Raw genomic sequence first — 13498 nt, forward strand, 5'->3', positions numbered from 1 at the left:
CTGATAGAGCGGTCTGGCTGGGTGAATCCCCACAAATGATATTTTCCCTCTCAGGCAGTGAGTGTAATGAGAGGTTGCGTCAGTGGCACAGCACTGCGGCTAGTCCTCCGTGTGAGGAGTTTGTCGACACTCTTGTGCCAACCTGCCACGGCTTCTACATGTCACTCTGCAGTATGAAGTCATTCCTGTGGTTTCTGATGCATTTTTACCACGTAGCTTCACCCATTGGCATTGTTTCCTCTCTGAAATACAATACTGAGTTATTCCACAGTGATTGTCCCCGTACTTGGGGCCGTGGCCATTTTAAAATGTACTAGTTCTTATTGAATTAGTTTAAGAATGCAGACATGGTCTTGGCTGGCAACAAGTGTTTGGGGGGATATAAAAAGCAGTTCTTTGTCTCTCTCTCCTCAGTTACATGTACTGGACTGAGTGGGGAGGCAAGCCCAGGATCGCCAGGGCCCACATGGACGGCAGCAACATAGTGACCCTAGTGGACAAAGTGGGCAGAGCAAATGGCCTCACCATCGACTACATTGACCAGAGACTGTACTGGACCGACCTGGACACCTGCATGATAGAGTCAACCAACATGCAAGGTAAACGCATACTGTCGTCAATCTCCTTTCCAACACTAATGGCAGCAGGTGGGCCAGTAACTGAAAGGGCGCTGATTTGAATCCCCGAGCCAACTAGGAGAAAAATACGCTGATGTGCTCTTGAGCAAGGCACTTAACCCTAATTACTCTTGTACAGTGGCTTCGGAAAGTATTCGGACCCCTTGACTTTTTTCCCCCACATTTTGTTACGTTAGACTTATTCAAAAATGTATTAAATTATTTTTTCCCCCATCAATCTACACACAATACCCCCATGACAAAGCAAAAACTGTTTTTTAGAAGAAAAAACATGTTAAATGTCACATTCACATAAGTGTTCAGACCCTCTAATCTTTGAATCGTCTTTGGCAGTGATTACAGCGGTCTTCTTGGGTATGACGCTACAAGCTTGGCACATCTGTATTTGGGGAGTTTCTCACATTCTTCTCTGCAGATCCTCTCAAGCTCTGTCAGGTTGGAGGGGAGTGTTGCTGAACACCTATTTTCAGGTCTCTCCACAGATATTTGATCGGGTTCAAGTCTGGGCTCTGGCTGGGCCACTCAAGGACATTCAGACTTGTCCCAAAGCCACTACTGCTTTGTCTTGGCTGTGAGCTTAGGGCCATTGTCCTGTTGAAAGGTGAACCCTCGCCCCAGTCTTAGGTCCTGAGCGCTCTGGAACAGGTTTTCAGGGATCTCGCTGTACTTTGCTCCATTCATCTTTGCCTCGATACAGATGAGTCTCCTACTCCCTGCTGCTGAAAAACATCTCCATCATGATGCTGCCACCACTATGCTTCACCGTAGGGATGTTGTCAGGTTTCCTCCAGACCTGACGCTTGGCATTCAGGCTAAAGAGTTCAATATTGGTTTCATCAGACCAGAATCTTGTTTCTCGTGCTCTGAGTATTTGGGTGCCATTTGGCAAACTCCAAACAGGCTGTCATGCGTTTTACTGAGGGGCTTCCGTCTGGCCACTCTACCATGAAGACCTTATTGGTGGAGTACTGCAGTGATGGTTGTTCTTCTGGCTCTTAGACTTGGCACTCCGGTACCGCTTGTCATGCGGTAGTAGAGAGAACAGCCTGACTGGGGTGGCTGGTGTCTTTGACAATTTTCAGGGCCTTCCTCTGACACCGCCTGGTGTAGAGGTCCAGGAAGGCAGGCAGCTTTGCCCCAGCGATGTACTGGGCCGACCGCACTAACCTCTGAAGTGCCTTGCGGTCGGAGGCCGAGCAGTTGCCATACCCGGCAGTGATGCAACCAGTCAGGATGCTCTCGATGTTGCAGCTGTAGAACCTTTTGAGGATCTCCGGACCCATGCCAAGTCTTTTTAGTTTCCTGAGGGGGAATAGGTTTGGTCGTGCCCTCTTCACGACTGTCTTGGTGTGTTTGGACCAATCTAGTTTGTTGTGATGCGGACACCAAGGAATTTGAAGCTCTCAACATGCTCCACTACAGCCCTGTCGATGAGAATGGGGACGGGCTCGGTGTTCCTTTTCCTGTAGTCCACAATCATCTCCTTAGTCTTGGTTATGCTAGAGGGAAAGGTTGTAATTCTGGCACCACCTGGCCAGGTCTCTGTTACTTAAACTCTGCAGCCCAAATAAATGCATCACAATCTGAGGTGCAGTTAACTCGAATGAACTTATCCCCTGCAGCAGAGGTAACTCTGGGTCTTCCTTTTTTGTGGCACCCCTCATGGGAGCCAGTTTCATCATAGTCCATCTCTTTTTCAACCCCCCTCTGCTGTTTCGTTAATGATACATGGTGTATATTGATGATATACTTATTTTCATATTACTGTACAATATTACTTTCATATTGCTGTGGTTTAAAACCATACCCTCACCCATACATTTTCATTAGTCCACATTGATAATGATATATTTCCCCCAGGTCTGCAGAGGGAGATAGTGGCTGACGACCTCCTCCACCCGTTTGGTCTGACCCAGTACCGGGATTATATCTACTGGACAGACTGGAAACTGCGCAGCATCGAGCGGGCCGACAAGCGCAGCGGCCTCAACCGCACCATGGTCCAGGGACACCTTGAGTACGTCATGGACATCCTGGTCTTCCACTCCTCCCGCCAGGATGGTGCCAACGACTGCTCCCAGAACAACGGCAACTGTGCCCACCTGTGCCTGGCGTCGCCCGCCGGCGCCCAGTGCCGCTGTGCCTCCCACTACACTCTGGATTCCAACAGCAGGAACTGCAGCTGTGAGTTGAGAAACTGGGAGCATGTGGGCTCTTGGCTGGGGGGTTGTTTTGGTTTAATAAACAAAATGTAGTTTTGTTCAGTGTTGTATTGAACAGTCATAGTTTGTGTGTTTGGGGAAGGAGAGATTTATTTTGGGTTAAAGCTCCAGGCCGCTCTTGAACGTCTAAATCTAGATCGAAATATGTATAAATTAGAATGGACCTATACCTTTTCAAATAACTGCCCTCTCTAGCCCGCAAATTGCTTTTGACAACCAAATAATCCCCCCCCCCCCCCAAAAAAAAAAATGGTCCTCCACTGAATTTTTAAAAATCCCGATATTGCCCTCGATCCCTCCGCCCGCTGTAGATGGATGTATTGTCTAAATCAAACGCATGTCTGTGTACAGCCCTCGGCCATGCAAAACCCCAAACACATGTCTGTCTGAATCATGCCATGAGCAAACCTCAGACTTTCACTGAGGCCTGATGTGGACACAAGTGTTAGAAAGGAGGTTGCTGTGCACATATCCCAGCTCGAACATTCCTCTGCACTTGGCAGGGGATGAAGGCTCTGTCTTTCTACATGAGTTGTTTTTCTTTCTTACTGTTGCATACTTCCCTGGCCTCTGGGGATCACTGATTACTGCATTCTAGTAAGCTGATTACAGTCATGGAGAGGTTGGTAGGAGAAGGGGGAACGAGAAAGATTTGTTTGGATTGTGCCTGCTGACCTCTACCCCCCCCCCCGGCTCTCTCTCTCTAGCCCCCTCCAGCTTCCTCCTGTTCAGCCAGAAGGCCTCCATCAGCCGCATGGTTCTGGGGGAGCAGAGCCCCGACATCATCCTGCCCATCCACGTCCTCCGCACCGTCCGGGCCATCAGCTATGACCCCCTGGACCACCTGGTCTACTGGGTGGACGGACGGCAGAACATCAGGAGGGCCCGCGATGACGGCACACAGGTGCGAGAGCATTAACAGGACCACAGGCCAGAATGTTAACCTGCTTGTACCAACAGCACATTATAAGATACTATGTCATGTGATTTCCAACAGGCACTATGCTTTTCACCTCCCAGTTGACACAGAGCAGGCTACTGTATCAATGCTATGACTGAGTTATAGCACTTAATTTGATTGACATCAGTACAGCCATCAGCCACACATGAATTTGTATGAACACTGGAAATAACTTTGACAGTGTGAAACTGTTGTAGGCCCCTTTCTCTGATGTGTATCTGTTTCTCCTTTCTCCTGTTCCAGTCATCAGTGGTGGTGTCCACCACTTCCACCCACCAGCAGCAGCCTGACAAACAGCCCCACGACCTGAGCCTGGACCCCTACAGCCGTACTGTCTACTGGACTTGTGAGGCCACCAACACCATCAACCTCCAGCGCCTAGACGGAGATGCTGTGGGCGTGGTGCTGAGGGACGAACACGACAAACCCAGAGCCATCGTTGTCAATGCAGAGAAAGGGTGAGAGGGGAGGTTGGAGTCGTGGCGGAGGAGTAGAGTGGAGGGTATCATGGTGGAGACTGGATAAAACAAAATACTGCTTCTTCATACTGTCACACTGGTTGAGGCAACTGTGACTGAGGCAGACTGACTCAATAACTGCATTTAGAGATGGCAACGTTTCTATTTGAAATCTACCCCATAAGTGGTGAACTTGGGAATGGAAAACAGGGGGAACTCACTCGAAAGCTTTTGAAAAGAGGCCAGGCAGGACTTCCAAAATATATCAGGGACAGGGCGTGGCACGCCTCCAAGCAGCAGAGTAATTAGTGGGTGATCAGGTGTTTAGTGATGTGGTGACAATTTGACTTAGACACTCCGTGGAGCTCTGTTTATTTTCCTTCCATAGGGCAGGGAAGGAACCACAGCCCTAAGTAAGTATGAGGCTGAGCTATCGGGCCATGTGTGCAGCAGATGGTTGTGTATATTGTGCTCTTCTCTCCTCACCTCTAGCCTACTGGAGCAGTGGTATGGTCAGGCCCTGGCAAGCTGCACTGTAATTGTGATGCCCATTGTTCATGCGGCTGCCCTCCATGTTAGCTTCTATTTTGGACTCTTTGTGGCTTGGCCTGGATGTGACAGAGGGGACTTATTCCATAGGAGTAACCCAAAGTCAAAGAAGTAAACGAATCAACATGAGACGTGTTTATTATCTCAACGAGCATGGCCAGAAAGGAACACATTTAAAACTTATGGCAACCAGCTGACAACCAGCTGACAATTTTGAGAATTTGACATGGTCTTCTAGTTTGTATGTTAGGGAATCAAATGCAAATTTAAAATGTCTCTTTGGGCCTGGAAAGCAGTAGATAAACATCGAAGATATTTTGCTCAGTAAAGGCTACAGGCAGGTTGAGAATCTGTCAGGATGAATTTTTCTTCCACTTTCCTTTTGAAGTGACGTCTTCCAGATTTACTCGACGCATTCTGGTGTTAGATTAATATGTCAATTGATTATGCTCACAGACTGCCATTTAACCATTTTTCCCTTGAAGAAGCAGAACCAAATTACAAACAGATGAGTGTTTGAGCAATAGCATTTATTTCTCGAAGACTTCTCAGTCCAAGTGTTAGGGAGGTTCTTATCAGAGCTGATAGAACCTGGCGTGAGACATAACAAACAAGGGAAGGCCCACACAGACAGACAATAGCTTCTACTCCGCCAGGCTTTCCGAGAGGGAGAGGGGGGCTAACTGAATAGCCCTGCCCACCCATCAAAACACATACCATAGTATTATACTATCCATCATCTCTAGCTGATTTCAAATGTTTTGTCATTTTTTTAATTTTACATTTAACTAGGCAAGTCATTTATAAACAAATTCTAATTTTCAATGATGACCTAGGAACAGTGGGTTAACTGCCTTGATTTTTTTACCTTGTCAGTACGGGTATTTGATCTTGCAACCTTTCGGTTACTAGTCCAACGCTCTAACTAGGCTACTTGCCGCCCCGATGTGATAACGTTGATAGATACTGTATATTAACATACATCTAAAGTACTGTACACAGTTGGGGGGGGTTAGGCTAGAAACTGATAATGTCTGGCAGTATGCTTTTGTCTTGGTCGTTTTAGTTTTCTAACCTTGGACTGGCTCATCTCTCCTATAGGTACATGTATTTCACCACCATGCAGGATCGCTCTGCTAAGATCGAGGGAGCGTCTCTGGACGGGACGGAGCGGGAGTCTCTGTTCACCACAGGTCTGATCCGGCCTGTAGCCCTGGCCCTGGACAACAAGCTGGGGAAACTCTTCTGGGTGGACGCTGACCTGAAACGCATCGAGAGCAGTGACCTCACTGGTGAGTCCCAGGGCTAAAGAACAACAACCATTCTAGATCCAGAGCACCAGCACTTCTAAACACAGCTGAAAATATATTGTTCCCTTTCTTTTCATCTGCTTTGACGGTATTTATTTACAGCTCTCATTCTCAATAGTCACTGAAGTACACCGCAATACTACAGAAAATGACACGGAATGTTCCTCCAGTCCAAACACAGTTTGTGGTCAAATAGGGGGGAGCTGAGTTTGATCATAGGAAAATAGTAGGTAATCAGAACGGATGTGGGCCTTTTTTCAATGTAATCCTTGGTCCCTCCTAGTCCCTCCCTCACACGAGCAGAGACATCAAGGTTGTCTGGTTAAGCTCTATCATTGTCAGACAGCTGCTAGCCAAGGCCTTGTGATCCTTTCCGGTCCTGGTGCAGAGAGAAAGGTTTGATGTCTGCCTGTTGGCTGTTGAGCTCACCTTTATCTGACTGTGCACATACATGTTTAGCTTCACTCCCTCTGCCTGGCCTCTGAAGTCTGGAATGGATAGGAACAGGCACCCAGACTGATTTATCCAGGCCATTTATGAACCATCGAAGACTGTCGAGTTATATAAGAGTGTATCTTTACTTTGGCAGACCATGTTTGGTCAGAGATATTGAATATTATTCAAACAAACTTGTTTTAGTGATGGCGTCTGAAGTTACCTATATTTGGTATGATAAAGGTTAGAGCTTCTAGAGTAAGACCTAAGGGTCTGGAAAGTAAATATGTTTGAGAGAATGCACAGTCTTTGATGATTAGGATAGTGTATACGACCCTGCTTCTGATGAGGTCATTTCTTTTCCTCCTCCCAGGAGCCAATCGGATCGTCCTCCAGGACTCTAACATCCTGCAGCCCATGGGTCTGACGGTGCTGGGAGAGCACCTGTACTGGATCGACAGACAGCAGCAGATGATCGAGCGTGTGGACAAGCTCACGGGGGAGAAGAGGACCCGCATCCAGGGTCGCATCTCCTACCTCACCAGCATCCACGCTGTGGAAGACATGGACCCTGCCGAGTTTGGTAAGGCAACAGGGCTTTGTTTAGTCACTTCCATTGCCACAGTTTATAACAGTACCTTTGCATATGTAGTACTGTATGTTGTACAGCAGAGTTCGGTTTATACTCTCCAGTGGCCAAAGCCTACCGTCCAAGTCTTCTCCTTTCTCTCCCCCAAAGCTTCTCATCCCTGTTCCCGTGACAACGGAGGCTGCTCACACATCTGCATCGCCAAAGGAGATGGGACACCTCGCTGCTCCTGTCCCATGCACCTGGTCCTGCTGCCCAACCTGCTCGTCTGTGGAGGTACAGCACAGCTGCTGCTTTAACAAATCCAATAAGGCTTTGAGTGAACCATATCAGGTGCATTATTCCTCCACCAGGCGTTTTGCTGTGAATCTAAACGTCCTCTGCTCCTCTACCACCTCAGAGCCGCCCACCTGTTCCACAGAGCAGTTCACCTGTGCCACAGGCGACATCGACTGCATCCCCATGGCGTGGCGCTGTGACGGCTTCGCCGAGTGTGATGATAACAGTGACGAGGAGAGGTGCCCAGTGTGCTCGGCCTTCCAGTTCCAGTGTGACAAGGGCCAGTGTGTGGATGCTCAGCTACGCTGTAACGGAGAGGCAGACTGCACAGACAACTCCGATGAACAGGACTGTGACAGTACGCTCACTCAACTCAGACTTTGTGTACTACATATTGACACTGGGCCAGTTTAGTGAACATGGACTAATGGGGTTGGGATTTAGACTGGGAGCAACAGCGACCTTGTGTGGATTGTGACGATAAACCTTGAAACGAGGACTTTGCTCTGCTCTCCTCCCCTCAGCTATCTGCCTGCCCAACCAGTTCCGCTGTAACAACAACCAGTGCATCCTGAAGAAACAGCAGTGTGACTCCTACAGCGACTGTGCTGACAACTCTGACGAGCTCTTCTGTGGTGCGTTTAACTTCACTCACTGTCGCTGTTGCGAAAATCAAGGGAGTTTAGAATTGTCCGTTCAGAATTTACACATACCTGTATTTTGTGTAATTTTGCTCAGAATGGACAGCTGTCCGTTAAATGTATAGTAATGTCTTTGCCTTTTTGTTGTAGAATTCCTCACCCCCTCGTCAAACGACATTCACTCATCTCACACCAGCACCATAGGCCCTGTGATTGGCATCATCCTGTCAGTGTTTGTGATGGGAGGGATGTACTTTTTGTGCCAGCGGGTTGTGTGCCGCCGTTACAAAGGTCCCAACGGAGCCTTTCCCCACGAGTACATCAGTGGCACTCCCCACGTACCCCTCAACTTCATCGCCCCTAGCAGCTCACAGAACGGAACCTTCACCGGTAAAGAAGGTCAGCTATTACACAACACTGAAAATTGTGTAAAGTGTACAGAGATTGCCTGTACTGTGACGGTTGTTATTAACGTGCTGAAGCAGGTAGTTGTTCTGACAGACTGTGTTTTGTTGTTTCTCTTAGGTATCTCGTGTGGGAAGTCTATCATGAGTTCTGTCAGTCTGATGGGGAGCAGCAGTAGTGGAACTCCGCTCTACGACAGGAACCATGTGACAGGGGCCTCCTCCAGCAGCTCATCCAGCGCCAAGGGAGCCTTCTATCCACAGGTATGTACCCACCTTCTCCACCCTCTTACCTGCACGTAGGGGACCCACCCTCTTTTACCTGCACGTAGGGGACCCACCTTGTCTGTTCTCTCAGAGTTGACTCTCATACATAATTCCCATACTGAAGAAAAGTTAATGTTAAATTACAAATGGAGAATTGCTAAAGATATGCATTTTATCCTCTGTATTTGCAGATGCTCAACCCTCCTCCCTCTCCAGCCACGGATCGTTCCCTGTATAACGCAGACGTCTTCTACTCCTCTAACAGTCCCTCCACCACCAGGTCTTACAGGTAAGAGATCAGTTTCTCTCTTTGCATTATGCTACAGTCAACTTTGTTATTAGGCACCTGTTGTAAAATAAAACAATGTTGTCTTCTCTCCTCCATGCTTGCTCCTGAAAGGCCTTATCTTATGCGAGGCGTGGCACCCCCCACCACCCCCTGCAGCACTGATGTCTGTGACAGCGACTACACCACAAGTCGCTGGAAGAGCAACAAGTACTACATGGACCTTAACTCAGACTCTGACCCCTACCCTCCTCCCCCCACCCCCCGGAGCCAGTACCTATCAGCAGAGGAGAGCTGCCCCCCTTCTCCATCCACAGAGCGCAGTTACTTTCACCTCTGTCCTCCTCCCCCCTCACCCTGCACTGACTCTTCATGACACCCGGGGAAATAGCCATGTCTGTAAATAATTTTAAATATGAGCAAATTAGATAATTCTATTTTATTCATTTCCACTGATTGCCATGGGATAAAGTGGGGATGGAATGGAATAGGGCCAGATCAAGTGTGAAATTGTTGTACAGTGTGAAATGTATCACTTTATCTTTCATGTTTCCCACCCTCGTTTCAGATGGAGTGTCGTCCTAATTTAGAGAATACCTTCAATTTGACTCTATTCTATTGGCCTTTGTTTTTTCAACCTTAGAACTTCCTTCAAACAGATACCTATTTACGGTGACATTTTTAACAAGCGGACACCAATATTGGTTTGAGGATGTACTCTATTCAAAAATATTAAGCTGGTAATGTGGCCAGCCAAAATAAAAAATTAAATAAATAAATAATTATATTGTAAATATTTGTAATTAAGTAAATAATTGTTTTCATAACAGCCATATGTTCTTATTAATGATTTTATTTGTGATTTGAAATTGTCCCAAGCATATGTTTATTTTACAATATACCAAAAGTGTGTTTGCTGCTACTGTACATATATACTGAGTTATAAAAACACTTAAAACAAATTTTAAAAAGCGCCCAACCAAACAATTACAATATTAAGACTGACAATAGATCATGAAGCTATTTGACTTTTATTTGTCTAGGAACATTGCAATTATTTTTTGTGTGTAGAACAGTATTCACATGTGCATTTGTGAAATTGTGTTCATTGTTTTGAAGGAGTCTGTATGATATAACTCATAAGAACGGCTTCATCATTGATGCAGTTGTCACCCAGAAATGACAAGGCTAGACACAACCTTTTAACTCTCTCGTGAATCTCTTCACTTTATCATTAAACTGATATGCCATGTCAGTGTGCCCTAATTACATATGACATATTAGACTGACTATTCCTTTAAAAAATATATATATTAAACAATAGATGCCAATAAGGTTGGTATTTCAGCTTTTGTCAATTGAGTTTTTAGTTTAAAAAAAAGCTGTTCCATCTTCTCTAAACAATTTTACTATCCTCACATACCATTTAATTAATTCAATTTAATTATATAGATTGAATATCATGCACCTGTAAAATCATGGCTCTATTATCTTGTCCTGTTTTGAAGGTTTATGTGTACGCTCAGCAAGCTGTCAGTTGCCAAATTGAGCACTTACTTAAAAATGAACTATCCAACCAGTTATGAAATGTGAATGTAAAATGACTGTGGGACGTGCAGAGGGAAATGTATATTAAATTCATACCTCTTTTGAAGCTTATTTCCAAGCTTTTTCTCTGTCATTTGGATATTTGTGTATAAGCAATTAACAATGACGCTGACATAAGAAGTGAAATTAAATCATGTTCAATATTAGTGCTATGATAGTGTCAGGCCTCCATCTTTATGTTGAACACCTCTGGCTTCTACCAGAGAGGTTGTATAGGTTCCCCAGACCACCACATGCTGCCCTGCCCATTTTAAGCCATGTTGCTGGATAGGGAAAACTTCAGCTCTATTTCATTGTGCCAGTATATAGATGCTCCCCGAACAAACTCTGTTTTGTGTTTTAAATGCCTTGCGTAATTTACACTTGTGATCATTTTTGTATCCAAAGCATTTTTATATAATAAAGGTTATATTTTAAGGAATACTTGTGTGCCTAATCTAATAAATAAGTGGTGTCATTGTTTTATATAGTCACATGAAGTGTGATTTTAATTTCCATGTTGGTGAGCCAAATGGAGTTCACATTACTGTTGAGATGCTACTGAATTTGTTATTCAGCACAGCCAGAAGAGGACTGGCCACCTGTCAGCCTGGTTCCTCTAGGTTTCTTCCTTGGTTCCTGCCTTCCTGGGGCGGTTTTTCTAGCTGCTGTGCTTCTGCATTGCTTGCTCTTTAGGGTTTTAGGCTGGGTATCTGTATGGCTATTTTGTGATAATGGTGTAAAAAGGGCTTTAAAAAAAATACATTTGAATGACTTGTAGCTAAATGCTGCCACCATATGGAGAAAAGTTGGGCCGTCCTTTTTATATGTAAATAAATGCTTTAATTTGTCTCATTTTCACTTTTCACAAGTGAACATCCGTGTCCAAAAATCATATCAATCTACCCTAATTAAAGAAAAGGTATGGCACAGTATTTTGAGTTACGGCTGAAAGAAGAATATGCAGCAGGTGAACTCTTGACTGTCCAAGAAACACATCTGGGGAGCAATTGCTGCTGCATACAAAGTTCTTCAGCATAACACATCAGTCTGCAGTTCAAATAAGATACAGTATGTCCATATCTTTGTTCCATTGCTGAGCCAGTGTGGTATGTCACCCTCATAAACACATTAACAACCTGCGTAAACTACTCTGTGACCCTATATTAACAAGGATTATAGACTGTTATTTTGAATATGGACAACTCCTTAAAACTTCAACTCGCATCACTTGGGTATGTAAAACTGAAGGAAACTTCATATGAGGAAACAAGTTGCTATTTAATAAATGTTATGTTCGTTCTCATTTTGCTCTACATTGCAGAAATAATTGTGCATACATGAAAGATTCCTGGGAAACGTTTGAGTAGGTTGGTTGAGGAGAAGAAACAACTATGTAAGACTTTAGCATTTGGTGCCTGGCATTTGATGTTACTAACAGTGAATGGTAGGGGCACATTGGGAAACTGCTAAAGTCTCCAGGTGAAGTTACTCAAGTACAAGCATGTAATGACAGGTCTAAACTGTTTGTTTTGCTCATTTGGATGTCTTCCATCTCTGCTCAATGATGACAAAGGTATACTTCTCCTTTACATTATCCCTGATGTTACCAATGATAACCCAATCACTGTTTTAGGGAGTAACAGCAAGAGACGGGTGGGCCAAGGAGGTCCAGTGTCTGCAGGATTTAAACATGACCACACCTATAGGTAGTCGTTATTCTGCACTCTGTTCACGTCTCCCTCTGCATTTGTAACATAACATACTGAAGGCCTGCAATACATCACCAGATGTTTCCATTTTCAGTCCCTAAGGTTACAGGTCGGTATGTCACAATAAGATAAAAACATTTCAGAGAACAAAAAAACAGAATACTCATGACACACACACTTTAACCACGGGGACAACAACAAATCAAATGTATTTATAAATCCCTTTTTACATCAGCAGATGTCACAAAGTGCTTATACAGAAACCCAGCCTAAAACCCCAAACAACAAGCAATGCAGATGTAGAAGCACTGTGGCTAGGAAAACTCCCTAGAAAGGCAGGAACCTAGGAAGAAACCTAGAGGGGAACCAGGCTCTGAGGGGTGGCCAGTCCTCTTCTGGCTGTGCCGGATGGAGATTATAAGAGGACATGTCCATTAAGGCCAGATTGTTCTTCAAGATGTTCAAACATTCATGACCAGAAAGGTCGAATAATAATCACAGGGTTGTAGAGAGTGCAACAGCTTTGCACCTCAGAAGTTATGTAAGTTGGCTTTTCATAGCCGAGCATTCAGAGGTCAAGACAGAGAGAGACAGAGAGAGAGAGAGAGAGAGAGAGAGAGAGAGGGGTGGGAGAGGGAAAGAGAGGGTCGAAAACAGCAGGTCCGGGACAAGGTAGCACGTCTGGTGAACAGGTCAGGGTACCATAGCCACAGGCAAAACTGGATCAGCGGCACGACCAGGTGGACTGGGGATGGGGACAGCAAGGAGTCATCAGGCCAGGTAGTCTTGAGGCATTGTCCTAGAGCTCAGGTCCTCCGGGAGGGGAGAAAGAGAGAGATGGGAGAATTAGAGGGAACATACTTAATAAGTTCACACAAAACATATTTTTCTAAAAGTCAGGGCGGCAGGTAGCCTAGTGGTTAAAGCGTTGGACTTGTAACCGAAAGGTTGTAAAATCAAATCCCAGAGCTGACAAGGTAAAAATCTGTCCTTCTGCCCCTGGACAAGGCAGTTAACCCACTCATTGAAAGTAAGAATTTGTTCTTAACTGACTTGCTTGGTTAAATAAAAGTAAAAAATAATGGATGTGCAAATGCTGCACATGCTGCCCTAACGCATATTTGCCTAAACTCATAAATGTATAGAAAAGTATGTTTTCA

The 13498-nt window shown here is 45.2% G+C and overlaps 1 protein-coding gene across 1 annotated transcript in view; it reads left to right on the forward strand.

The window, feature by feature from the left end:
• LOC124038240 (low-density lipoprotein receptor-related protein 5-like) overlaps window positions 1–11068 on the forward strand; it is a 56786-nt gene extending 45718 nt beyond the window's left edge. Inside the window, exons 12-24 of the mRNA XM_046353854.1 lie at window positions 415–599; window positions 2499–2822; window positions 3568–3764; window positions 4065–4279; window positions 5930–6120; window positions 6947–7156; window positions 7313–7438; window positions 7563–7799; window positions 7966–8076; window positions 8233–8481; window positions 8608–8750; window positions 8945–9042; window positions 9154–11068. Coding sequence (XP_046209810.1) covers window positions 415–599; window positions 2499–2822; window positions 3568–3764; window positions 4065–4279; window positions 5930–6120; window positions 6947–7156; window positions 7313–7438; window positions 7563–7799; window positions 7966–8076; window positions 8233–8481; window positions 8608–8750; window positions 8945–9042; window positions 9154–9415 — 2548 coding nt within the window. The 3' untranslated portion in view covers window positions 9416–11068. The remainder of the gene's footprint in view (window positions 1–414; window positions 600–2498; window positions 2823–3567; window positions 3765–4064; window positions 4280–5929; window positions 6121–6946; window positions 7157–7312; window positions 7439–7562; window positions 7800–7965; window positions 8077–8232; window positions 8482–8607; window positions 8751–8944; window positions 9043–9153) is intronic.
• Window positions 11069–13498: the final 2430 nt, after the last annotated feature.

Source organism: Oncorhynchus gorbuscha, linkage group LG01 (genome assembly GCF_021184085.1).
Source record: "Oncorhynchus gorbuscha isolate QuinsamMale2020 ecotype Even-year linkage group LG01, OgorEven_v1.0, whole genome shotgun sequence".
NCBI lineage: Eukaryota > Metazoa > Chordata > Actinopteri > Salmoniformes > Salmonidae > Oncorhynchus > Oncorhynchus gorbuscha.